Raw genomic sequence first — 27,151 nt, 5'->3', positions numbered from 1 at the left:
CCATGAGCACACCAGACCCCACTCCTCTGCCACTAATGACACCAGAGCCTGTGATTGCCCATGTCACAACTCCAGACCCAGTTCTTCCACCAGCCACACCAGCCTCAGCCTCAGCTCCAGGGAACCAACCACTGTCTGACCTTGTTCCAAACGGTCAAGCACACTCTCCTGCTCCTCCATCAGAGCCCACAAGACCACCAATGAGGGGACCATGTGGAGCTAAATGCCGACGGCAGTGCTCTGAGAAATTTTCAGAAGACAGGCGGCAAGAAATCTGGTCTGAGTACTGGAATTTGACATACGCACAGAAACGGGCCTTTATATTTGCCTCAGTCAGCCAGGTTCCAACGGCAAAGGCCTGAGCCAATCCCAGTAGGCAGCGGAGCAGGGCGCAGGATACCCACAAGACCCCGCAGCAGGCTGCAGGATACCCACAAGACCCCGCAGCAGGTGTGCAAGCTTTTCTATCTTTCCACGCTAGGTTATCATCCCACCAATGATAGCCTAGTTCTCTCAGTCATGGGCAAAACAATAACAACTGCTCTAGCTCCACCCAACGACATGCGAGGGAGACACGAGCCTGCCAACAAGCTCGACTTGCAACCATTGATTGACCACATTGAATCCTTCCACCCGTCAGTCAGCCACTACCGGAGGGAGCATGCACCATTACGGCGTTATCTCCCAAGTGATGTCACAGTCAGGCTCATGTTTGCTGACTTCATTGAAAAAGGGAACCGCTGCTCTTATGAGACTTACCGTAAAACAGTCGAAGAACATAAACTTTACCTGGAGAAGAGAAGTGTGAGCGCTGTCTGCTCCAGGACCAGCATGTGAGGGCTGATCACCAGGGGGAGGCTGCAGAAAATTGCCCTCAGTGTGTGAAGTGGCATAAACACCAAACCGAAGCAGCTAAGACCTGACTGCACTACAGGTCGGATGCAGACAAGGACTGGCCTGACGACACATCTGTCAGAAGCGTTGACCTGCAGAAAGTCATCATGCTCCCACGCATGTCAGGTGTGAAGTCAGCAGTGTTCACCCGACGAATATCCGTATACCATGAGACCTTTGCGTCAGTGGGCAAAAACAAAACAAAAGAAAAACCATCTCTGTTGTCTGAGGGAATTGCAGGGCGGAATGCCAAAGAAATGGCATCGGCATGTGCAGCAGCGCTAGAAAAAGAGCAGGACATCAGGCATGTTATATACTGGGTAGATAATTGTAGCGCCCAGAATAAAAACTGGTGTCTGTTTTCTTCACTGCTGACACTGGTAAATTCTGAAACAATATCAGCCGAAGATGTAACTTTGAAGTTTTTCGAGCCGGGTCACACCTTCATGAGTGCCGACAGCTTTTACCATGGTGTGGAACTAGAAATGAGGCACAGACCTGGAGGAGTAGTTTTTGATTTTGATGACTTTTTGTCAGTGGTGGGCAATTCCAACTCTAGGAAAGTGGAGGTGGTGGAGTTGAAAAACGATAACATCAGGGCCTGGATGGATGGCCATTCTGCAGCCAAGACTAAAAGGATGCCCAGGCTGGCTGAACTCAAAGTGGTGCAACTGCGACGTGGGCCAAGGTCCATGTTCGTAAAGATATCCCATGGGGAGGAGGACTTTATAGAGATGGACTTCCTCCAAAAGAAGTACAATCCCTGTATACCAACCACCTTGAGGCAGCAAGACTGGGGTGTGGAGGAGGCCAAGAAGACGGAGATCCAAAATAATCTTGTTCCCCTCATGCCTCCTACCAGGAGGTCTTTCTGGAGCACCTTGGCGGTCACAAACCTCAATGAGGTTGAAGAATAAGCCCATTTAACTTTCTGTGGACTGATTTCCAGACTCTTGTGATTCTCTCTCTCTATCTCTCTCTCTCACACACACACACACATCTGTGCAGGCAGGTACACATACACACACACACACATCTGCGCAGCCAGGTATACACACACACACACACACAACCAAAATACCATCAAGATTTTTCATTTTATTCGTTTCATTGTCTTGTTAATTTAATACATTTTCTAAAATCAGTTTGTTGTTAGACTCCCTTCTTTGTAAACTGTCATAAACTGACTATATTAAGACAATCGATCCTAATCATATCAAATTTGTGAGAGAACTGTTATCTGTACATGCATGTGGTACTAAATACATTTTCCATTCTGTCCAGGAAAATGTATTAATACAGAGGTTTTTCATTAATTCTGGAAAACATACACTCAACGCCATCAAATATAAGCATATTCCTTTATGTTTGTCAGAAAAGGGTAAATGGTATTTGAGAAAGGGCATCTACATATTACTAGCATAATCAAATCAAACCTTTCAAATGTAAGAAATATAGGTGGAAGGTTACTTTAACCTCTTAAAGTGTTATTTTACTTATATTAAGTACAACAATAAGGTTTTAAAATGATCCAGTACAGTTGTAGCTTTCTCATTATTTTTTATTTTGTAATATTCTATTGATGTAATATTAAGCCTTACTAGACAGAACTCACTAAATGTTATTTTAAGGCTATCACTGTTATCATAGAAATGTTTGTATAGAGTGATAAAAATCCAAATGGCCAATAAATGAGAAGTTAAGGTATTTTGCCTTTGTATGACCCATTATTGTTTTGCAGATAATGCAAAGGCAGAATACAGTAACTTCCAAATAAGGGTCAAAGACCAAGTTTGAGGTCAATTTTTTATGTAGATAATTGTTTTCATTATGACAACTACTTGGCAAAATTTCAGAGTCCAACCTATCATAGAATTGGCTGGACAACAAAAAAACTTTAAAGTCATTTTTCTCTGTTTAACACTCTGGTGAGTTAAGGTCTTTTGCCTTTGTAGGGCAGTATAGTCTTTGAGGCGTCTATAGTCTCGAGGCTGCTGAGGCGTCTATAATCTCTCTGCTGAGGCGTCTATAGTCTCTCTGCTGCTGAGGCGTCTATAGTCTCTCTGCTGAGGCATCTATAGTCTCGAGGCTGCTGAGGCGTTTATAGTCTCTCTGCTGAGGCGTCTATAGTCTCGAGGCTGCTGAGGTGTCTATAGTCTCTCTGCTGAGGCGTCTATAGTCTCTCTGCTGCTGAGGCGTCTATAGTCTCTCTGCTGCTGAGGCGTCTATTGTCTCTCTGCTTAGGCATCTATAGTCTCTCTGCTGAGGCGTCTATAGTCTCTCTGCTGCTCAGGCGTCTATAGTCTCTCTGCTGAGGCGTCTATAGTCTCTCTGCTGCTGAGGCGTCTATAGTCTCTCTGCTGCTGAGGCGTCTATAGTCTCTCTGCTGAGGCGTCTATAGTCTCTCTGCTGAGGCTGCTGAGGCGTCTATAGTCTCTCTGCTGAGGCGTCTATAGTCTCGAGGCTGCTGAGGCGTCTATAGTCTCTCTGCTGAGGCGTCTATAGTCTCGAGGCTGCTGAGGCGTCTATAGTCTAATGCTGAGGCTGAGGCATCTATAGTCTCTCTGCTGAGGCTGCTGAGGCGTCTATAGTCTCTCTGCTGCTGAGGCGTCTATAGTCTCTCTGCTGCTGAGGCATCTATAGTCTCTCTGCTGCTGAGGCGTCTATAGTCTCTCTGCTGAGGCTGCTGAGGCATCTATAGTCTCTCTGCTGAGGTGTCTATAGTCTCTCTGCTGAGGCTGCTGAGGCGTCTATAGTCTCTCTACTGAGGCGTCTATAGTCTCTCTGCTGCTTAGGCGTCTATAGTCTCTCTGCTGAGGCGGCTATAGTCTCGAGGCTGCTGAGGTGTCTATAGTCTCTCTGCTGAGGAGGCGTCTATAGTCTCTCTGCTATTGAGGCGTCTATAGTCTCTCTGCTGAGGCGTCTATAGTCTCTCTGCTGCTGAGGCGTCTATTGTCTCTCTGCTGAGGCGTCTATAGTCTCTGTTGCTGAGGCGTCTATAGTCTCTCTGCTGAGGCGTCTATAGTCTCGAGGCTGCTGAGGCGTCTATAATCTCTCTGCTGAGGCGTCTATAGTCTCTCTGCTGCTGAGGCGTCTATAGTCTCTCTGCTGAGGCGTCTATAGTCTCTCTGCTGAGGCTGCTGAGGCGTCTATAGTCTCTCTGCTGAGGCGTCTATAGTCTCTCTGTTGCTGAGGCATCTATAGTCTCTCTGCTGAGGCATCTATAGTCTCTCTGCTGAGGCGTCTATAGTCTCGAGGCTGCTGAGGCGTCTATAGTCTCTCTGCTGAGGCGTCTATAGTCTCTCTGTTGCTGAGGCATCTATAGTCTCTCTGCTGAGGCATCTATAGTCTCTCTGCTGAGGCATCTATAGTCTCTCTGCTGAGGCGTCTATAGTCTCGAGGCTGCTGAGGCGTCTATAGTCTCGAGGCTGCTGAGGCGTCTATAATCTCTCTGCTGAGGCGTCTATAGTCTCGCTGCTGAGGCGTCTATAGTCTCTCTGCTGAGGCGTCTATAGTCTCTCTGCTGAGGCGTCTATAGTCTCGAGGCTGCTGAGGTGTCTATAGTCTCTCTGTTGCTGAGGCGTCTATAGTCTCTCTGCTGAGGCGTCTATAGTCTCGAGGCTGCTGAGGCGTCTATAATCTCTCTGCTGAGGTGTCTATAGTCTCTCTGCTGAGGCGTCTATAGTCTCGGGGCTGCTGAAGCGTCTATAGTCTCGAGGCTGCTGAGGCGTCTATAGTCTCTCTGCTGAGGCGTCTATAGTCTCTCTGCTGCTGAGGCGTCTATAGTCTTTGAGGCTGCTGAGGCATCTATAGTCTCTCTGCTGCAGCGTCTATAGTCTCTCTGCTGCTGAGGTGTCTATAGTCTCGAGGCTGCTGAGGCGTCTATAGTCTCTGCTGAGGTGTCTATAGTCTCTCTGCTGCTGAAGCGTCTATAGTCTCTCTGCTGAGGCGTCTATAGTCTCTCTGCTGAGGCATCCATAGTCTCTCTACTCTCTGTTGGGGAGTGTTTGTATGCGAGTCTAACCTTGACTCCCAGCTGGGTCTGGCTTTTGTATTTCTTCACGATGTCCTCCATGTCCTGGCAGTAGAGCTGGTATCCTCCAGGTTTCATGTAGAATCCTTGCTGGAGTCTTTCCCTCAGTGGAGCAGAGAGACCTGTGAGGACCTTTTTGCATTTCTGGACCGAGGCCTCCTCATTCTGCTGAAGGAATCTACTGAACAGCTTGTTAACAGCCTCCTGAAATGAAACACAGAAAAACAGAATCTATTTTCTATCTAGTTATTCTTCAATAACTCCACACTACTGAAGCGGATGATTCTTCAATAATTCCAGACTAATGAAGCGGATGACTAACTCCACACTAATGAACCGGATGGTAACTCTACATCAAAGACATGACCTTCTTCTACTGATCTTTTGTCAGTAGTCGTACCAGCATGTTGCCACTTGAATGATTGATTATTAGTTTTTCAGGTCTAGTTTACCTCCAGAACGATTGATTATTAGTCTTCCAGGTCTAGTTTACCTCCAGAGACTTAATGTGCTTCCCCTCGTCATCCTTGAAGGAGCGCTTGATGAAGACCTCCGTTGCCAGGCTGTTGAGGCGCTGGTGTTCGGCGGTGATGTCACGCAGGTCCACGGGGAAGTAGGCGGTCAGCTGCGCCATGCCGCTCTCGTAAACCTCCAGACCCTCCTTCACAGCAGCCTCATTCTCAATCTGCGCCATGGCAACCACTGCATTCTCCAAGCAGGGCACTCCCCCGCTGGACATGGTCTCCACGTACATCTTCATCAGGTGCCCCAGGACTTCAGAGAGGGCAACAAACACAAGCACTTGGTCTCTGGGTATCAATTGCTAAGCAACACTGGAACAGACACTCTGGAACAGTATAGCAGTAACTAAGCAACACTGGAACAGACACTCTGGAACAGGCCAGCAGTAACTAAGCAACACTGGAACAGACACTCTGGAACAGTATAGCAGTAACTAAGCAACACTGGAACAGACACTCTGGAACAGGCCAGCAGTAACTAAGCAACACTGGAACAGACACTCTGGAACAGTATAGCAGTAACTAAGCAACACTGGAACAGACACTCTGGAACAGGCCAGCAGTAACTAAGTAACACTGGAACAGAAACCCTGGAACAGTATAGCAGTAACTAAGCAACACTGGAACAGACACTCTGGAACAGGCCAGCAGTAACTAAGTAACACTGGAACAGAAACCCTGGAACAGTATAGCAGTAACTAAGTAACACTGTAAAATACACTCTGGAACAGTATAGCAGTAACTAAGCAACACTGGAACAGACACTCTGGAACAGGCCAGCAGTAACTAAGTAACACTGGAACAGAAACCCTGGAACAGTATAGCAGTATGGTTATGGTTATGGTTATGGATTTAGCAGACGCCTTTGTCCAAAGCGACACATAAATACAAAACAACATAATAATATTAAAATTGAACAGATTAAAATGTAGGTCAAATATAGTAAGGAGAATAGTTGTAGTACACAATAATATCAATTCAAGCAATAGCCTAATAAAAAGCAATGTAAAAAAGGGGAAAGGCAATAATAAAACAATAATGTCAATTCAATCAATAATACTGCAGTGAGTTGGGAGAGAGAAAGCAAGAACACATAGGCTACTACTGGCCAATCCTCTCCAATTGTTAGAATTGGACTCTGGGCGTTTGGGAACAGCTGAGGGAGGAGGCTACTTGAAACTGTGAGTTTCGGTCGGTGTGAGCGAGCGGACTTTCAGTTGACAGTAATTAACACCCTTTTGAACAATCTAAGCTGTACGAATGTCAGAGGGCGGGATCAGACGTGACTAGCTCCTTATAATATCGGAGCACCTCTCAGGTAATCAGACAACAACTGCAGTGAGTTGGGAGAGAGAAAGCAAGAACACATAGGCTACTACTGGCCAATCCTCTCCAATTGTTAGAATTGGACTCTGGGCGTTTGGGAACAGCTGAGGGAGGAGGCTACTTGAAACTGTGAGTTTCGGTCGGTGTGAGTGAGCGGACTTTCAGTTGACAGTAATTAACACCCTTTTGAACAATCTAAGCTGTGCGAACGTCAGAGGGCGGTCTACGCTGATGCATCATTAGTGAGACAGGAGGACAGCTGCAGCATAAAATATCCTATCAGCATAAAAATAGTGGCTGCTGCTGAAGCGTCAGCATAAGCGGCAGGCCTCGTTTCAGCCAGCCTCGTGTAAGACGGACGCGGTCAAGACAAGCAAGTTTACCTGTGCAAGTTCACCGAGCACAGGCACCGACAAAGGCAAAATGTGCCGTTCCACCATATCTGTTATCACCGGCCATTGCAGAAAACGGCATCATGCCAAAAGGGGCAGAAATCGCCATAACCTCCAGGAACTTAAACGGTCCTCACCGACAGAAACCTCCTTCTCCATGGGCTTGTGGAACTGTCAATCCGCAGTCAACAAAACGGACTTCATAGCTGGCTATGCCAACCACCTTTCATTGGAACTCCTTGCTCTCACTGAGACTTGGATCAAACCAGAGAACACTGCCACCCCGGCTGCACTCTCCACTAACCTTACACTATCCCACACCCCTCGCCTATCTGGACGAGGAGGCGGGACGGGCCTGCTGATCTCCAACAAATGGAAATTCACCCCGCTACTGCCTTCAAACAAATATGTCTCATTCGAATTCCATGCCATCACAGTGATCGCCCCAGCAAAACTCTACGTGCTGGTCATCTACCGCCCTCCAGGCCAACTAGGCGACTTTATTGACGAACTTGACACTCTGCTATCCTCCATCCCTGAGCATGACTGTCCACTTCTTGTTCTCGGTGATATGAACATCCACTTAGATGCCCCAGGCTCAGCGGACTTTTTGGCCCTGGTCCACTCCTTTGACCTCGAACTGGTTCAAAGCCCACCGACTCACAAAGCTGGCAAAGAGCTTGACTTGATCTTCACTCGGAACTGCAGCACAGACACCCTCATGGTGACGCCTCTCCATCTTTCTGACCACTTCTTCATCCAGTTCAACGTCAGCCTGACAGAACAGCCTCCGGCTCCTCAGCCGATGGTCACGTTCCGCCGCAACATCCGGAACCTGTCTCCAACGCACTTCTCCTCTGTGGTTGCCTCCGGTTTACCTCCACTCAACACCTTCTCCTCTCTGGAGGTTAATGAAGCCACTGACTCGCTCTGCTCCACACTGACCTCGTGTCTAGACGACCTGTGCCCTCTTACCACAAGGCCAGCTCGATCCAAACATTCTCATCCATGGCTAAATGATACCCTCCGATTGCAGCGCACCAAACTCAGAGCCGCGGAGAGGAAATGGCACAAATCCAAACTAGCTGACGACCTCAAAAACTACCAGACACTCCTGACCTCCTTCTCAGCCAGCATCACTGCTGCTAAGACTGCTTTCTACAATGACAAAATCAACAGTGCTACAGACACTCGAAAACTTTTCTCAACCTTCAAATCGCTACTCAACCCTCAGCTGCCTCCTCCTCCATCCAGCCTTACTGCAGATACCCTCGCCTCATTTTTTACAAACAAAGTGGCGGCAATCAGCAGTCAATTCTCTACATGCCCACTCAACGCATCTGACTCAGATACCGCACTCCTACAACCTCTAGGGACTGCTGGAACATCTTTTTCAGCATTCACGCCTCTCTCCAAGAGTGAAGTGTCCAGACTCCTGACATGCAGCCGTCCTACCACATGCTCGCTGGACCCTATACCTACGAGCCTACTTCAGTCCATCAGCCCGACCATCGCTCCAGCTATCACACATGTGATCAATGCCTCGCTAACCTCCGGCACATTTCCAACAGCGTTCAAAATGGCCCGGGTAACACCGTTACTTAAGAAAGCTTCTCTCAACCCTGCTCAAGTCGAGAACTACCGCCCTGTCTCACTACTGCCTTTCCTATCCAAAGGCATTGAACGAGCAGTCTCCAAACAGGTCTCTGACTTCCTTTCACAGAACAACCTTCTGGATCCAAATCAGTCTGGGTTCAAAAGCGGCCACTCTACCGAAACGGCTCTGCTGTCTGTAACAGAAGCCTTAAAAGAAGCCAGGGCGACCGCTCGGTCATCAGTACTCATTCTGCTTGACTTATCGGCTGCCTTTGACACGGTTAATCACCGTATCCTTCTCTCTATACTCGCTGACATGGGAATCTCCGGTTCTGCTCTCTCCTGGTTTGAATCCTACCTCACAGGACGCTCGTTTAACGTATCATGGCTTGGTCAGCTATCTGCACCTCACCATCTCACCACAGGGGTCCCCCAGGGCTCAGTGCTGGGCCCCCTCCTCTTTGCTATCTACACCACCTCCTTGGGACAGATTATCCGTTCGCACGGCTTCTCATACCACTGCTATGCAGACGACACACAGCTCTATCTGTCCTTTCCACCTGACGACCCCCTGGTTTCAGCACGGATCTCGGATTGCCTCTCAGACATAGCTACATGGATGAAGGCACATCACCTCCAGCTGAACCTCTCAAAGACTGAACTGCTGGTCATCCCAGCTAAACCTACCATACACCACAACATCAACATCAAATTTGACTCCCTGTCTGTTTCACCGACCAGGACTGCAAGAAATCTAGGAGTTGTTCTCGACAACCAACTAAACTTCTCAGATCATGTTGCCTCAGTCGCCCGGTCATGCCGTTTCGCACTCTACAACATACGGAAAATCAGGACTTACTTGACTCAAGATGCTACCCAACTTCTGGCTCAGGCAATAGTCATCTCACGACTCGACTACTGCAATGCCCTCCTGACAGGTCTCCCAGCCTGCGCAGTGAAACCACTTCAGATGATCCAGAACGCAGCGGCGCGCCTGGTCTACAACCAACCCAAAAGGGCACATGTTACCCCGCTGCTCATCCAGCTACACTGGCTACCTATGGCGGCCCGCATCAAATTCAAGTCTCTAACGCTTGCCTACAAAGTAGTCTCCGGTTCTGCTCCCACCTACTTGAATGCCCTCATACAGACTTACACTACCTCCAGACCGCTGCGCTCCTCTGACGAACGACGTCTAGCTCTACCACCGGTACGCTCAAGCCAATCCAAACTTTTCTCATCTGTTGTTCCTCGTTGGTGGAACACACTACTTTTCCACTTTCAAAAAACTCCTGAAGACCCAGCTCTTTAGAGAACATCTACTCTCATAGCAACACTTACAACAAGTCTTACTGATCCTAGCACTCACCAGCCGTTTAAACTGACAAGTAACTGTTAAAAACAGCACTCACCGACGCACTTATTCTTACTATACTCTAATGTTTTTTTTAAACTGTCCTAAAATTGTGAGAATTGTTCTAACACTTACTGTTTACCATGTTGTTAGTCGCTTTGGTTAAAAAAGCGTCAGCCAAATGTAATGTAATGTAATGTAATGTAATATAAAAACAATGACATGCTAAGACTACATTAAGGAGAATATCAATAATAAACAATAATGTCAAATTAATTAACAGCCCAATTAAAATAAAACAACATTATATAAACCATAACACATAAGCGCTTAAACAACTAAGTATATGTTGAATAGGAATGTCTTTAGACCCCTCTTAAACGACCCAAAACTACCACAGGAACGGAGAGCACTGGGCAGTTCATTCCCACCAACATGGAACCACTGAAGAAAAGAGTCTGGAATTAGACCCAGTTTTCATGACTGGTCGACACAACATACGCTCACCAGAAGACCGCAGTGGGCGGTTGGGGATGTAAGGCTTGATTATTGAATTAAAATAACTAGGAGCAGATCTAGTTAGTGTCCTATAGGCCAAAGTGAGAGATTTAAATTTAATTCTGGCTACTATAGGGAGCCAATGGAGAGTAACTAGGAGAGGAGTTACATGTGTCCTCTTTGGCTGATTGAAGACCAGGCGTGCTCCAGCATTTTGAATCAGCTGTAATGATCTTGTTACACAAGCGGGTAAGCCAGCTAATAGTGAATTACAATAGTCCAGCTTAGAGATGACCATGGTCTGAACAAGAAGTTGTGTGGAATCTTGTGTCAGATAAGGTCTGATCTTCCTAATGTTGTAAAGCATAAACCGACATGATTTTGCAATAGAAGCTATATGCTCAGAGAAGTTAAGTCGGTCATCAATTACAACGCCCAAGTTTCATGCCGATCTAGTTGGGGTCAGTGAAGTTGAGTCAAGCTGGATGTTAATCTGTTGGGGAATAGCTGTTTTAGCTGGAAACACCAAAAACTCTGTTTTTGAGAGATTAAGCTGAAGGTGCCGATCTTTCATCCAGGCTGAAATATCCTTAAGGCATGCAGAAATCCGGTGGGAAACACTAGAGTCATCAGGTGGGAAAGACAGGTAAAGTTGAGTGTCGTCTGCATAACAGTGATAGTCAAATCCATGGGAGCGAATGGTATCACCTAAGGAAGTGGTGTAAATAGAGAAAAGCAAGGGTCCTAATACTGATCCCTGAGGCACACCTGTGGTGAGGTCATGAGACTTAGATACCTGTCCCTGCCAAGACACGTTGAAAGAACGCCCTTTAAGGTAAACCAAACCAGGTCAAACCAGTCAAGAGCTTTTCCAGAGTAACTAAGCAACACTGAAGTAGACACTCTGGAACAGTATAGCAGTAACTAAGCAACACTGCAGCAGACACTCTGGAACAGTATAGCAGTAACTAAGCAACACTGGAACAGACACTCTGGAACAGGCCAGCAGTAACTAAGCAACACTGCAGCAGACACTCTGGAACAGTATAGCAGTAACTAAGCAACACGGTAGCACACACTCTGGAACAGTATAGCAGTAACTAAGCAACACTGTAACAGACACTCTGGAACAGGCAAGCAGTAACTAAGCAACACTGGAACAGACACTCTGGAACAGTATAGCAGTAACTAAGTAACACTGTAAAATACACTCTGGAACAGTATAGCAGTAACTAAGCAACACTGTAATAGACACTCTGGAACAGTATAGCAGTAACTAAGCAACACTGCTGCAGACACTCTGGAACAGGCCAGCAGTAACTAAGCAACACTGCAGCAGACATTCTGGAACAGTATAGCAGTAATTAAGCAACACTGGAACAGAAACCCTGGAACAGTATAGCAGTAACTAAGCAACACTGAAGTAGACACTCTGGAACAGTATAGCAGTAACTAAGCAACACTGTAACAGACACTCTGGAACAGGCAAGCAGTAACTAAGCAACACTGGAACAGACACTCTGGAACAGTATAGCAGTAACTAAGCAACACTGTAAAAGACACTCTGGAACAGTATACAGTGGGCAGTGCTTCGATTTGGCCAGCTTCACTCGCGGTCCGCGCGTGGGATCACGCGGTATCACGCGACTTTAATTTGTATTTTTCCAGTGAGACGCTGCAACAACCCAAACAACCGGTAGATGGCTCAAGTGAGCAGGGTGTCTCGTAAAAAGAAATGGAGCCTGGAAAACCCTACACAGACTTCACTACAGACTTTAGCAGACTGGTTTAGAAATAATGTAATAGCCAGAAATATGCCTGCCCTGCACTAATAAAGAAATATTTGGTTAACTGCGAGTGAATCCCGTTTGCAGCCGTAGAGACGCAGGACAAATGAAACATTCTGGTTTTCTCCCAGTGCAACGATGATAGACAGACATCATTTGGAGTATTAACCTCCGTTGCTCAGCCAAATGCCTTCCTGTTACTTCCTGTTATCACGGAGTTACAGGCCATAAACGATTTTTGATGGTCACAAGTTTACTTCATTAGGGACTGTTCGTTATTTATTTAAGGGGCTACCGGAGGAGTTTTGGGAGCATTAGTCCAAAAAGACGTGACCCTCCCTTGCCAGCATTACATTTTTCTATGACCCTCCAAAGTGATTATGAAAAAATCACTGTCAACTTTTTCCGGGTTTATCGCCTACTGTATTTTAACGTTTTCACATATTTGGCCATAAGCCGTTTATCATAGGCTATCACGAAACCAAACTACAAAGGCGAACACTTTAACAGGGGGAATTAATTGGGCATGAATCATGCTGAACGCTATTTCGCTACCTTAGAATAATAAGGTTCTATCTGCGTTTTGAGTAGGTACAACCGGGACGATTGAAACGGGGACGAATGAAACATTCCGGTTTTCTCCGAGTGCAACGATGATAGACAGTCATCATTTGGACAAAATATGGAGCATATTAACCTCCGTTGCTCAGCCAAATGCCTTCCTGTTACGTCCTGGTATCACGGAGTTACAAGCGATAAACGATTTTTGATGGTCACAAGTTTAGGCCTACTTCATTAGCGGTTTATTTTTTTGGATTATTAAAGAGTGTTTTTCATTTAAAGGGTTGACTTCGTGCTTATTCAGTAGAGCATGTAGTGCTCTCCCCAATCCCAGACGTTCACATTGCATGTTTGTTTGTAATGGATGCAACCGCGAGATAGGCTATGCATTTGACAATGAGTTGTTAACAGAACCAAGACATATAGCCCAGCAGCAATCTAGTGACTGATCGTTATTTATTGAAGGGGCCACCGGAGGAATTTTGAGTGCTTCAGTTGGAAGTTGCATGACCCTCTCTTGCCTGCTAGAAATTGTTCAATGACCCTCCGACAGAATTGTTAAAAAAGACATGACCCTCCCCTGCCAATTGTCTTCCGCCCGCGCCACAGCCACACACTTTGTGATAACGTTCTTAAATCAATCTTTCCCGTGAGCTTGCATACCAGTCCTTCCTTTTCAAATGTGTTGCGCCTGTTTGCACAATTTCACAAATAATCATATGTGATTAATAGTATGACAAATAATCCCTGTGCACGGGGACCGAAACAATGCATGCCAACTTTTTCCGTGTTTATCACGTATTTTAACTTTCCCCGCTGTCTTGCCGTTTTAATGTTTTCCCGTAGAATATCCCATATTTTAATACTCTCATAACAGCCCTGCCATCGGGCCTGTCTCTGTGTTGCCCTGTTGCTACCCCTTGCCCTTCCAACGAAACAGATGTCTTCAAATCATCGTTTTCTTTGCTTGAAGGCGAACTTAGAGTGATGTTAACCTATTTAAGTTTAACGGCGCGATTGTCGCGAAAGCACGATTCATTGGCGCTTGCATGTTCGGCCTTATGTCTACGTGCGCACCTGAGGCTACTCAGCTGCAAGAGAAATAATTTCCCCTGTTTGTATGTTCACTGCAAGTTGGCCTACCATAACTTACCAACTCTGCACTGTAGACTGGCTATTTATATTTTTCTGTGAAATAAGCAAATGTATTTGTTCAACTTTATGAAGCAGAATTACGCATAGGGTACTTGGAACATAATACATTTGACAAAGGAAAGATGAATGTTGCTAGTGACAAAATATTAACTTTCAGTGTTTTATGATGTCTTTGTCATGGGGAAGTGTTTTTCCCCATGCATTTATTCTAGGTTACTGCCAGTGACTGCCGTGAGAGAAGCGGGTTCTGTGTTGTGTTGTGTTGCGTTGCGTTAATTTATTTTCATTGGGCATACCGTGCCGTGCCGTCCACAGCTCTTCAGTTCTGACAAAGCCAAAATTACTCCTTTTGAAACAATGAGTGCAGGAAGCGCGTTTGTATGGTTATATTGCTTGACGGAGGGGGGGGGGGGGGGGGGGGTCCCAAGCAGCTTTCAGCCATAAGGCTACTTTGAGAACATTTCAATTCACCCGACACTAATATTCAAAATGTTGAAAACTATTTCGGCATAGCCTATAAAGCAGTTTAATTAAATGGAATGTTAGTTGTAAACAAACGAGCTACTTGGTGAGGCTTGGCCTCACAGATGCGCTCGTGCCTTAGATGGCAGGAAAAATCTTCCCGATAGGCCTATTAACTAACCACCCGATTCACGTTGGCTGGGGGGAAGGGGGGCCATCAGACAATTGTGCCCAGTTAATCCGGCCCATCCCCCAAAAAATCACACCTTCCCATCTCTGACATCTTAAAAGAAGTCAAGAGGACTCCTTACTCACAGACCTATTCACAAACCTGCTGTTTTGAAATCCTATGCAGCTACAGGAGCTTCCAATCGCGAGGAAGCAATTTTGCATTGTAGGCATAACTAACATGCAATAACGCCGCCAACAACAACCAAAACTAGGCTAATCATTGTCAACATGTAAATTAAATGTAACATTATTGTGAATCAAATTAAAATGTTCTCTTTTGCAAACGTAGGCATAGTAACAGAATAATTTAATAATGTTACAAAGATACTACATCAATCCGTATGTTTCATTGGGCTACTAGGCTATTTGTTTTGCCTTGATTCATTTAGGCTAGGCCTTTTTATTCAGGGGCCGTATTCACAAAGAATTTTAAGGCTAAAAGTAGCTCCTAACTGGCGAATTTAGGAGCAACTCCTAAAAATAATGGGCGTGTCACTCCTAACTTTAGGACTCCTAATTTTTTCACAAAAAGTAATTCATGAAGCATTTTAGACCTAAAAGTAGCACCTAAGTCTGGGACAGCTTAAGTCGAGAGGACTCCTAACTCACTAAGACCTATTCATAAACAGCTTTTTTGTGGCATTTTACGTTGCGATGTTTTGAAATAGCCTATGCACAACAGGAGCTTCCAATCGCGAGGGAACAATTTTGCATTCATAAAAGGGATGCAATAACGCCACCAACAACAACCAAAACTACTCATTGTTAACATGTAAATGAAATGTAACGTTTCATTGTGAATCAAATTAAAATGTTCTCCTCTTTGCAAACGTAGCCTAGGCATATGGTGACAGATTAATTTAATAATGTTGCAAAGGTAGGCTACTGCATCAATCCATAGGCCTATGTTTCTATGGCTACTAGCTATTTGTTTTGCCTTACTCTTTATTCATTTAGGCTAGGCCTTTTTATTCAGTAATTAATCATCTTCCGTCCTTCGCACTACTTGTGTAGCGCACGCATTCTCCGACCTGTCACCGGTCACTCATCATCGGAAAAGAGGTGTTTGGAATTCCCGCGTTACAATCGTCAGCCAATCAAGGTGGTCACTTCAGTCAAGCTCGTGCATGAGTAATGATGTAATCCATAGCAACGAAGACTCACTCCTAGTTTAGGAGTTGTCTGAAAGGCTTTGTGAATAACTTTTAAGAGAAAACTACAATCTAAAATCTTTAAGTGCGATTTAGGAGTAGCCTACTCCTAGTAGTAAGATAAAAGCCTTTGTGAATAGCCTACGGCCCCAGTTATTCATCATCTTCTGTCCTTGTGTAGCGCACGCATTCTGAGACCTGTCACCTGTCACTCATCATCGTAAGGGAGGTGTTTGGAATCATGCCCGCGTTACAATCACCAGCCAATCAGCCAATCAAGGTGGTCACGCTTGCCCATTTACCCAAATTAATGGTCGAATATTACTGATGATCATTGTTATTTAAGAACATGCAGTGTGCGTAGGGTACCAAAAACATCTTGCTCGTAAAAAAGCATCATAACGCACATTCTGGCGGGTCTGTTATTTACTGTAGGCTGCGCAAACCACAGGCCTTTAGCCTATTTTGGGCAAGCCTGCATTCATTCATTCATTCATTCATTCATTCAACCTTTATTTATTCTCGGAGGGTCATTGAGGGAAGCCCTCATTTTCAATGAAGCCGAGATTACAGACGCGAAGCAAAGCGCTCCACAAACAAGACAACATTCGAGGCCTTATGTTGAAGAATGGTATATAAAGCCTGCGCTAACAGTAATCCTCCTGCCCCTGATAGGCCTACCACAGCCGTGGATAGTGTGGAATGTTCAAGTAATAACACAATTCAATGTGTGTCTCAATTGTCTCCCGCTGACCACCTCACACATTTCTCTAGATTTTGCAACGAACTTACATGACACAATGCCATAAAATATGCCAGTTTTAGGACACAGAATAATGTTTGTAATGATACCAGGTAGGCCTACGTTTAACAGTAACAAGTGTAATGAGCTATTCATTGTCGAAGGTGAAATTGTCGAAGGTGAAATTCTTACTTTGGAAAACAAACATTTGCCGATATCATTGCCGATTATCAGAATATTGCAACAGTATTCTGTGTGTTCTGGACTGCAGGTAACTTGTTAAACCAGTGGTTCTCAAACTTTTATTTCATTCCCCACTTTGATCAAGGGGCATGACTGATGATAGTGGAGATAACGTGTTATCCCGAGGCTTTTGCAAGTCAGCATCTTCGACGGTAGTCTATTAAAAATATAAGTTTTCGATGTCCCAAACGGAGAGCCATACTTTATTGTTTTTAACGATCTCTATGCTACTCACAAAAATGTAGGCATGGGGACATGATGAAGTAGGCTATCCAACTGTCCTGTGTTACATTATTGTGATTACGAGCCAGTGGTTTTCAAACATTATGCGTGACTCGGACATCTAACTAAATGCAACAGGCTCATATCGTAGCATTCGCAAAATGAGGACCAGTGTTTTGTCAAATTGCAAATAGCTATTCGTTTTAACGAATTTTTATGATAGTATGAAGTGCTTTTTGTATAGGCTACTATCTTAATCTTGGAATATGGGGAGGGAAGTGGCGCGTCTGCAGTCAGCCAAATATGAATGTAATTCTGCGGCATAAGCAGATGTATTTGTTTATTGTACAGAAAAATAAAAATGACATGTCAAGCAGTCAATTGACTACATTGCAGTCAAGAAGTAGGGCAAATTAAGACACTGTTTTGATTTGCGTAGTTGCGTTACCCCCAACACTGACAATAACATAGACAGCCAGTTAAGATATTTTTTCGTTTTGTGGAGCGGCACCGGTAGGCTATCAAAAGCAGATTTCGATTTTTGCTACCACCGTTTAGTCAAGCCTTAAGCCATACCCAAGTAGCCTTAATCGAGGTAATGTTTAATTACGATTTATTTTGTTATTGAATTCGTAGGCTGGGATTCCTCTCGGTAACAATTACCACTGACAGAGCGATGTACAGTGGCAGAGCGACGCACAGTGGCTGAAAGTGGTACTAAAGCTTCACGCAGCTTCACGCCGCGTAATGCGCGAATGAAGTGGCCATTTGAAAGCGATGCCCACTGTAGCAGTAACTAAGCAACACTGCAACAGACACTCTGGAACAGTATAGATGTAACTAAGCAACACTGGAGCAGACACTCTGGAACAGGCGTCCGTGCATCAGCTACACAGTGGCTGTGTAGTAACAGTGGGGGAGCAACACCGTGAGAGTGTTGTTGGCTATTACATTATTCAGTAACACTTACATTTATTTGCTAATTCATAACAGAATGAGTTAGTTACAGTTGTTCTTACGGACTAGATCTCGAAAACCTTTAAATACACTTATGAACCATAGTGTTCTCGTAGTCTTAAAGGTGCCATGTGTAAGAATTGAGGTAAAAATATCCAAAAAATGAGCTACACGCATCAAAAGAATGAGAAAAAAATAAGGGCGATGATGTAATTAAAAAAATGACAAGGTATAGTGCTGCAGAGATAATAACCTGAATTAGCATGCTAAATTACTAGCCACAGCCCGACAGGTGTCATAATACCAGTTTCGGCCATGGGAGGCGGTATGCGGGCAACATAACCGCCAGCCAAACTGCAATACACGTGTCTCGGTTGTTACTCTAGGGTAGACCAACTCACTTTCTGGAGGTATACTGCCCCCATCTTTTATGGAATGTGGAGTATGAATTGATTTTTTGCCGGACATTACACATGGCACCTTTAACCCTTTTATCGTGACAACGTTATTGTAGTTTGACTGTTCTGCTGATACTTAGTCTTAACTCTGCTATCGTGACAACACAGCTCCGGTCTGACTCACTCCTGCCGTCGACAGTGTGTCCATCCTTCAGCTGCTTCACAGGGCTCTGATTGAAGACGAAGGTGCAGAAGCGCTCCGTGACCTCCAGGAACTCTGGAGCCATCTCCGACTGGGACAAGGTCTCCAGACGGATCACGTCCTCCGGGCGGCTGGGAAATGGGAAGGTGAAACACTTCCGGGATGGGAAGTACTTCCGGATGCATTCCCGAGGAAGGTTGTGGTCATTCACCTTTTTAGAGTTACCTTCAGGAGAGACCAGCAGAGCTCTGGGTTAGTGGACATATCTACACATGAAAGGAAGAGGTGGGTGTCTATGTGGATGAGCGGGTTCTGTACACATGAAAGGAAGAGGTGGGAGTCTGTGTTTGTGTGTGTTCTGTCTAAGCAATGTGAAGTGTGTGAAGTTAAAACTCTAAAGGATGTGGTCGATAATGTAAGGACCTTGATATGGTCGATAATATTAGGACATTAATATGGTCGATAATATTAGGTCATTGATGTGGTCGATAATATTAGGACAGGACCAGGGTCCAGAGTTAGGGATAACCTCTAAAGGATGTGGTCGACAATATAAGAACATGATCAGGGTGAGGGGTAAGCTCTAAAGGACGTGGTTGATAATATAAGAACATGATCAGGGTGAGGGATAAGCTCTAAAGGACGTTGTTGATAATATAAGATCAGGATCAGGGGTAAGCTCACCTAACCCTGCGAGAAGCTCAGAGGTCTAAGGAGGTAGGATGGTGTATTATTAATTTGAACCTAGCATCTCATCAAATTGTAGCTTATTAAGTTTATTCCTCACTTTTGTAAGTTTTGTAAGAATGTGGTCAGAAGAGGCAAAACAATATTGGGTATTTGGGAACTGACTCCAAGTGTGAGTTTGGGAGCTGATATTTCATACCAGGTTTCAGCTTCAGGGCAAAGTCTAAGTATTCATCCTCTGTCGCATCCTTGTCGTCGATCTTCCTCTCAAGAGTGAAGTCCCTCACGGCCCAGATGAAGCTGGGGAAGACCTTCACAAACTCGGAATCGTCTCCATCTTCATCAGATGACTTCACTTTGATGTATTCAGCCAGCTCAGTTACATATCTGCAGGCAGTTGAGGTGCAGCACTGTCAGCTCTGGCTAACGCTAAAGCCCCATAACACTGTCAGATCTGACTAATGCTAAAGCCCCATAACACAATGAGCTCTGGCTAACGCTAATAGCCCATAACACTACGAGCTCTGGCTAACGCTAATGCTCATAACACTATGAGCTCTGGCTAACGCTAAAGCCCCATAACACTGTCAGTTCTGGCTAACACTAAAGCCCCATAACACAATGAGCTCTGGCTAACGCTAATAACCCATAACACTATGAGCTCTGGCTAACGCTAATGCTCATAACACTGTCAGCTCTGGCTGACGCTAAAGCCCCATAACACTTTGAGCTCTGGCTAACGCTAAAGCCCCATAACACTATGAGCTCTGGCTAACGCTAAAGCCTCATAACACTACGAGCTCTGGCTAACATTAAATCTCCTTAATACTGTCAGCTCTGGCTAACACTAAATCTCCTTAACAAAGCTCTGGTTATTGCTAAAGTTCCTTAATACTGTCAGCTACGGCAACCGTTGTGTGTACAAGGATACTGCAAGTCCTCCACAGCCCTGTTGTCGATGGTCCCTCTGCTGTTGTAAACCAGAGTGCTGCTTAGCAGGACGGCCAGAGAGAAGATCTGTGTGTCGTGCTTGGAGTCTCCCTGAGACATGAAACACACACACACACGCACAGACACACACACAAACACACACACACATACACACACACACACACGCCCAGTTTCACATGCAGTTGTTGAAAAATATAAACAGATAGAATGTTGGATGAAAAATGTGCTAAATGAATGATTCATTACTAACAGATGGGCTTATTGCTATATGCTAATAAATCAACTTAAATATAAATGCAGCCTGTGAAAAGTTTGTCTTTGATTTCAACTTCATGAACTGTCATTCTATAAAGTTGTACAGAAAGTATAAAGGAAGTTTTTGACTTGCAGTTGTGTTTTTAACTGTATTTCAACTATCCCTATTTTAGATGGGAAATCCAGGGCAACTAAAAGCACATCACGCCCGCCCATCTAAAACGTCCAGTAAGGATAAAAAAAGAGTCCTTGTACATCACCTTGTCTACATCTAAAGTGTTCAGTAAGAGTAAAAGAGTCCTTGTACATCACCTTGTCTACATCTAAAGTGTTCAGTAAGGGTAAAAGAGTCCTTGTACATCACCTTGTCTACATCTCCCAGTCCCTCTGTGTCCAGCAGGACAAGGGTGTTTCCTGTTGAAGAGGCAAGATCATCACTTAACAATAAGCAATAAGTAGGCTACTACTCGCATAGAGGCAAGATCATCACTAACAATAAGCAATAACTAGGCTAGTACTCACATAGCTATAGAATATGATAACAGTTCAATAAGTAGGCTACTACTCACATAGCCATAGAATATGATAACAGTCCAATAAGTATGCTACTACTCACATAGCCATAGAATATGATAACAGTTCAATAAGTAGGCTACTACTCACATAGCCATAAAATATGATAACAGTTCAATAAGTAGGCTAGTACTCACATAGCCATAGAATATGATAACAGTTCAATAAAAGTCACTACAGGGAGAAGAGGGATAGTCAGTATAGGGAACAATACAGTGGTAAATGCTAGATTAAACATGACCAGATTAAACATGGCCAGATTAAGCATGACCAGATTAAAGTGCTAGATTAAACATGACCAGATTAAACATGGCCAGATTAAACATGACTAGATTAAACATGACCAGATTAAACATGACCAGATTAAGCATGACCGGATTAAAGTGCTAGATTAAACATGACCAGATTAAACATGACTAGATTAAACATGACAAGATTAAGCATGGCCAGATTAAGCATGACCAGATTAAACATGACCAGATTAAGCATGACCAGATTAAAGCGCTAGATTAAACATGACCAAATTAAAGTGCTAGATTAAACATGACCAGATTTAACATGGCCAGATTAAGCATGACTAGATTAAACATGACCAGATTAAGCATGACCAGATTAAACATGGCCAGATTAAGAATGACCAGATTAAACATGACCAGATGTTAGAAGAGGGCACAACGTTGGTAGTCCAGCTCCTTAACCACTACACTACTGCATGCTAGCCCAGCTCCTTAGCCACTACACTACTACTGCATGCTAGCCCAGCTCCTTAACCACTACACTACACTACTACTGCATGCTAGCCCAGCTCCTTATCCACTACACTACTACTGCATGCTAGCCCAGCTCCTTAACCACTACACTACTGCATGCTAGCCCAGCTCCTTATCCACTACACTACCACCGCCCTGCACGCGCACACACACTACTGCATGCTAGCCGGCACTACTCAAAACGTCACACAAAAGGTCAGAACTCAGGCCAATTCTCCATACATGGTCAGAGCTCAGGCCATTTCTCCATATGGTCAGAACTCAGCTCAGGCCATTTCTCCATATGGTCAGAACTCAGCTCAGGCCAATTCTCCATATGGTCAGAACTCAGCTCATTTCTCCATATGGTCAGAACTCAGCTCAGGCCAATTCTCCATATGGTCAGAACTCAGCTCAGGCCATTTCTCCATATGGTCAGAACTCAGGCCAATTCTCCATATGGTCAGAACTCAGGCCAATTCTCCACATGGTCAGAACTCAGCTCAGGCCATTTCTCCATATGGTCAGAACTCAGCTCAGGCCATTTCTCCATAAGGTCAGAACTCAGGCCATTTCTTTCATTGTGTGTGTGGGCGGTTCTGCCGCTTCCCCTTTTGTCTTGTTGTGGCAGTTAGTCCTCTGGCTTACAATAAATGGGAACTTACAATAAATGGGAACTTATAGGAATGTAAAAGTATCTTAAACTGGAAAAAACACCACAATACACACCTGGTTTAGAGGGGTGAGGTGTGTGTGTGTGTGTGTGTGTGTGTGTAAACACCTGGTTTAGAGGGGTGAGGTGTGTGTGTGTACACACCTGGTTAAGAGGGGTGAGGTGTGTGTGTGTGTGTGTGTGTGTGTGTACACACCTGGTTTAGAGGGGTGAGGTGTGTGTGTGTGTGTACAGTGGGCAGTGCTTCGACTTGCCCAGCTTCACTCGCGGTCCGCGCGTGGGATCACGCGGTATCACGCGACTTTAATTTGTATTTTTCCAGTGAGAAGCTGCAACAACCCAAACAACCGGTAGATGGCTCAAGTGAGCAGGGTGTCTCGTAAAAAGAAATGGAGCCTGGAAAACCCTACACAGACTTCACTGGAGACTTTAGCAGACTGGTTTAGAAATAATGTAATAGCCAGAAATATGCCTGCCCTGCCCTAATAAAGAAATATTTGGTTAACTGCGAGTGAATACCGTTTGTAGCCGCAGAGACGCAGGAGTTACAGGCGATAAACGATTTTTGATGGTCACAAGTTTACTTCATTAGGGACTGTTCGTTATTTATTTAAGGGGCTACCGAGGAGTTTTGGGAGCATTAGTCCAAAAAGACGTGACCCTCCCTCGCCAGCAATACATTTTTCTATGACCCTCCAAAGTGATTATGAAAAAATCACTGTCAACTTTTTCCGGGTTTATCACGTACTGTATTTTAACGTTTTCACATATTTGACCATAAGCCGTTTATCATAGGCTATCACGAAACCAAACTACAAAGGCGAACACTTTAACGGGGAATTAATTGGGCATGAATCATGCTGAACGCTATTTCGCTACCTTAGAATAATAAGGTTCTATCTGCGTTTTGAGTAGGTACAACCGGGACGAATGAAACATTCCGGTTTTCTCCGAGTGCAACGATGATAGACAGTCACCATTTGGACAAAACATGGAGCATATTAACCTCCATTGCTCAGCCAAATGCCTTCCTGTTACGTCCTGGTATCACGGAGTTACAAGCGATAAACGATTTTTGATGGTCACAAGTTTACTTCATTAGCGGTTTATTTTTTTTTGATTATTAAAGAGTGTTTTTCATTTAAAGGTCTGACTTCGTGCTTATTCAGTAGAGCATTTAGTGCTCTCCCCAATCCCAGACGTTCACATTGCATGTTTGTTTGTAATGGATGCAACCGCGAGATAGGCTATGCGTTTGACAATGAGTTGTTAACAGAACCAAGACATATAGCCCAGCAGCAATCTAGTGACTGATCGTTATTTATTGAAGGGGCCACCGGAGGAATTTTGAGTGCTTCAGCTGGAAGTTGCATGACCCTCTCTTGCCTGCTAGAAATTGTTCAATGACCCTCCGACAGAATTGTTAAAAAAGACATAACCATCCCCTGCCAATTGTCGCTGTCTTCCGCCCGCGCCACAGTCACACACTTTGTGATAACTAAATCAATCTTTCCCGTGAGCTTGCATGCTACCAGCCCTTCCTTTTCAAATGTGTTGCGCCTGTTTGCACAATTTCACAAATAATCATATGTGATTAATAATATGACAAATAATCCCTGTGCACGGGGACCGAAACAATGCATGCCAACTTTTTCCATGTTTATCACGTATTTAACTTTCCCCCGCTGTCTTGCCGTTTTAATGTTTTCCCGTAGAATATCCCATATTTTAATACTCCCATAACAGCCCTGCCATCGGGCCTGTCTCTGTGTTGCCCTGTTGCTACCCCTTGCCCTTCCAACGAAACAGATGTCTTCAAATCATCGTTTTCCTTGCTTGAAGGCGAACTTAAGAGTGATGTTAACCTATTTAAGTCTAACGGCGTGATTGTCGTGAGCGCACGATTGGCGCTTGCATGTTCGGCCTTATGTCTACGTGCGCACCTGAGGCTACTCAGCTGCAAGAGAAATAATTTCCCCTGTTTGTATGTTCACTGCAAGTTGGCCTACCATAACTTACCAACTCTGCACTGTAGACCCTAACTGGCTATTTATATTTTTCTGTGAAATAAGCAAATGTATTTGTTCAACTGAAGCAGAATTATGCATAGGCTACTTGGAACATAATACGTTTGACAAAGGACAGATGTATGTTGCTAGTGACAAAATATTAACTTTCAGTGTTTTACGATGTGTTTGTCATGGGGAAGTGTTTTTCCCCATGCATTTATTCTAGGTTACTGTCAGTGACTGCCGTGAGAGAAGCGGGTTCTGTGTTTCGTTCATGTAAGTGACTGACGCGAGAGAAGCGGGGTCTGTGTTGTGTTGCGTTAATTTATTTTCATTGGGCATACCGTGCCGTGCCATCCACAGCTCTTCAGTTCTGACAAAGCCAACCCACACAGCAGTAGACTCCTAGGCGGATCCGCCTTCAAGTCGCCAAACCCGCGTGACTGTCGCATTCGTTTTGGTGCCGCACAGAGGATCAGCTCCGCCTCCAGGCGGTCCCGTAAATTCTACTGTCAAACAGCGGATCCTGAGTGGACCCATGTCGGATCCGCGGGCGCCGACGCGCCTTTACTGTAACGGTTGAACATGACTGTACACCAAGAGCCAAGAAGAGTCATACTAGTGGATATTTTCTTTGCTGGGACAAGGTTGCGCTGAACCCTCTCGAGTAAGTGATATTTATTAATATATTGCGACATTCACAATAGCTAAACATTGGCCTTTGTGGTTTTATAATCATCATGTTTATTGATTGTAATGACGTTGTTTGATATTAGGACTAACGTTAACGTTAGTGCAACCAGAGACGTTTGTCATTTTGTGCAACAGTTTGTGCAAAGTTAACGTTGTTAGCTGTGATGCTCATATGAATCTGTAGCCTATCTGATTTAAAATGGGATAGCAATTTCGGCAGAATATGTTACACATTGTTATTTGACATTAGTCTGGTCTTGTCTGTTTTAATGTGTCACTGTTGTCCATATAGTGCTACTATGCTAGCGGCATATAGCTGCTAGCTAGCATGCTGCTAGGCGCAATTGCATAAGTTATTGCTAATGTCTATTAGTGCTATACATATATTGAAATCACGTTTGCGATGCAAACCTTGATTAAGGTGATACTGGCACTGGTATTTCAGTCAATGAAGTCAGTGAAGCACTTGTCTGCTATGATAGCTACCTACAACTTTAGCATGTTGACTCACTGATAATGGTTTAGCCCTAGCCTCTAGCTAGCTGTGCATTAACGTTTGCATTTTGCCAAGTTTGGAATCATAACATTACGTAACTTTAGTTTCTATCTGCCATCTTTGTAATGAAAGCCTCTGCATTTTAATCACTGTTTAAGTCGGTTCAGACAACTATTGGCATTGGTTTGTGATTTGTTATGCTAACGTAACTTAACTGTATGGAACTTGGTCCCCATCTTCTATTTTGTTTGTTCTGCAGCGTCAACTTTTATCGGCTGGATTCTAGCATCTAACGTTACGATTGCCTCTGTTGGGTTTGCTTGATCAAGTAAGATACTTTCTGGGTTGTTAAAATGTAATGTGAACACATTCCCGTAGCATTCCAAAATAGACCAGAGATGCTTGTACTATATGCATATTTGGAAATTTTGGGATTGCAATAACCATAATGATATCGTTATGTAACAGCCATCGTTTCGGGGACTCTGATGACCGTGAAGAGCCAGAAAATGGTGACTTTGCATCTCTGAGGTACCTTCCAACTCGCCTGGTATATCAGTTGAAGCCTCAAGCCCAAGCCAATTGCACTGGCAAAGTAAGTAATAATCTCTTAACATTGAAATAACTAAATCATAATATTAATATTAGAGATATGGTTAACATTCTTAGTGCTAAAGACATTCCCCTCTCTTTGTATCTATTCCTCCAGCTCCACCATGTCGCCGAGTGCCAGGCAGCCGAGTCACTACCCCTCAACCTGGAGAAAACTGTTAAGGTAAAGACTGATCTCTGAAATAATATTGAATACAGTGGCCCCATCTATATTAACACAGCAGTAGTCACTCCATTTCAGATCAACAGATTGCATCTACATTACCATCTCAGATTTTCTGCATACTTTATACATTACTTTCAAAATCTCAGCCAAATATTTTGTCAGTTAAAACATCTGCATTCATGCAATATTGCCTGAAAAGTTCATTCATTATTATCAGATTGTATTGAAACACATTGATTTCAATGTCAATCCATTCATGGAGTTGATATAGATAGTGCATACCAAAATATTGAAACATACAAATTCATGTCCAGCATGACCAGAGATTTGTTTTTGTTTGCCATTGTTTGGCCCTGTAGCTCTCAGCCTACCATGGTTAACAGATCACAACCATTTATCTCCCTTAGCACCTCACCATGGGGCAGGACCGCAACACTCTTCACCACCTCAACTCCCTGCACCTGCCAGGGGCGCAGGAGGCACGGGGGACGTGGGGGATATGTCCCACGCAGTGCTGAAGAGACAGCCGTCGTCCCCCTCACTTTTGATAAGGAAAAAAAGC

At 44.5% G+C, this 27,151-nt stretch overlaps 1 protein-coding gene across 9 annotated transcripts in view; it reads right to left on the bottom strand.

Moving 5' to 3' along the window:
• Positions 1 to 27,151, bottom strand: part of LOC121703871 (guanylate-binding protein 1-like) — a 127,053-nt gene that overhangs the window by 85,891 nt on the left and 14,011 nt on the right. For 6 of the 9 annotated variants that reach the window (XM_042084308.1, XM_042084311.1, XM_042084303.1 and 3 more), the window contains 6 exons: positions 20,983 to 21,032; positions 20,344 to 20,453; positions 19,612 to 19,799; positions 18,708 to 18,950; positions 5,421 to 5,701; positions 4,919 to 5,131 (listed from right to left, as the gene is read on the bottom strand). The exons of the other annotated variants lie outside the window; for them this stretch is intronic. In XM_042084308.1, the coding sequence (XP_041940242.1) occupies positions 4,919 to 5,131; positions 5,421 to 5,701; positions 18,708 to 18,950; positions 19,612 to 19,799; positions 20,344 to 20,453; positions 20,983 to 21,032 (1,085 nt within the window). The remainder of the gene's footprint in view (positions 1 to 4,918; positions 5,132 to 5,420; positions 5,702 to 18,707; positions 18,951 to 19,611; positions 19,800 to 20,343; positions 20,454 to 20,982; positions 21,033 to 27,151) is intronic. 9 annotated transcript variants of the gene reach the window in all.

Source organism: Alosa sapidissima, chromosome 2, assembly GCF_018492685.1.
Source record: "Alosa sapidissima isolate fAloSap1 chromosome 2, fAloSap1.pri, whole genome shotgun sequence".
Taxonomy (NCBI): Eukaryota; Metazoa; Chordata; class Actinopteri; order Clupeiformes; family Clupeidae; genus Alosa; species Alosa sapidissima.
This window is presented reverse-complemented; position numbering and strand designations above follow the sequence as displayed.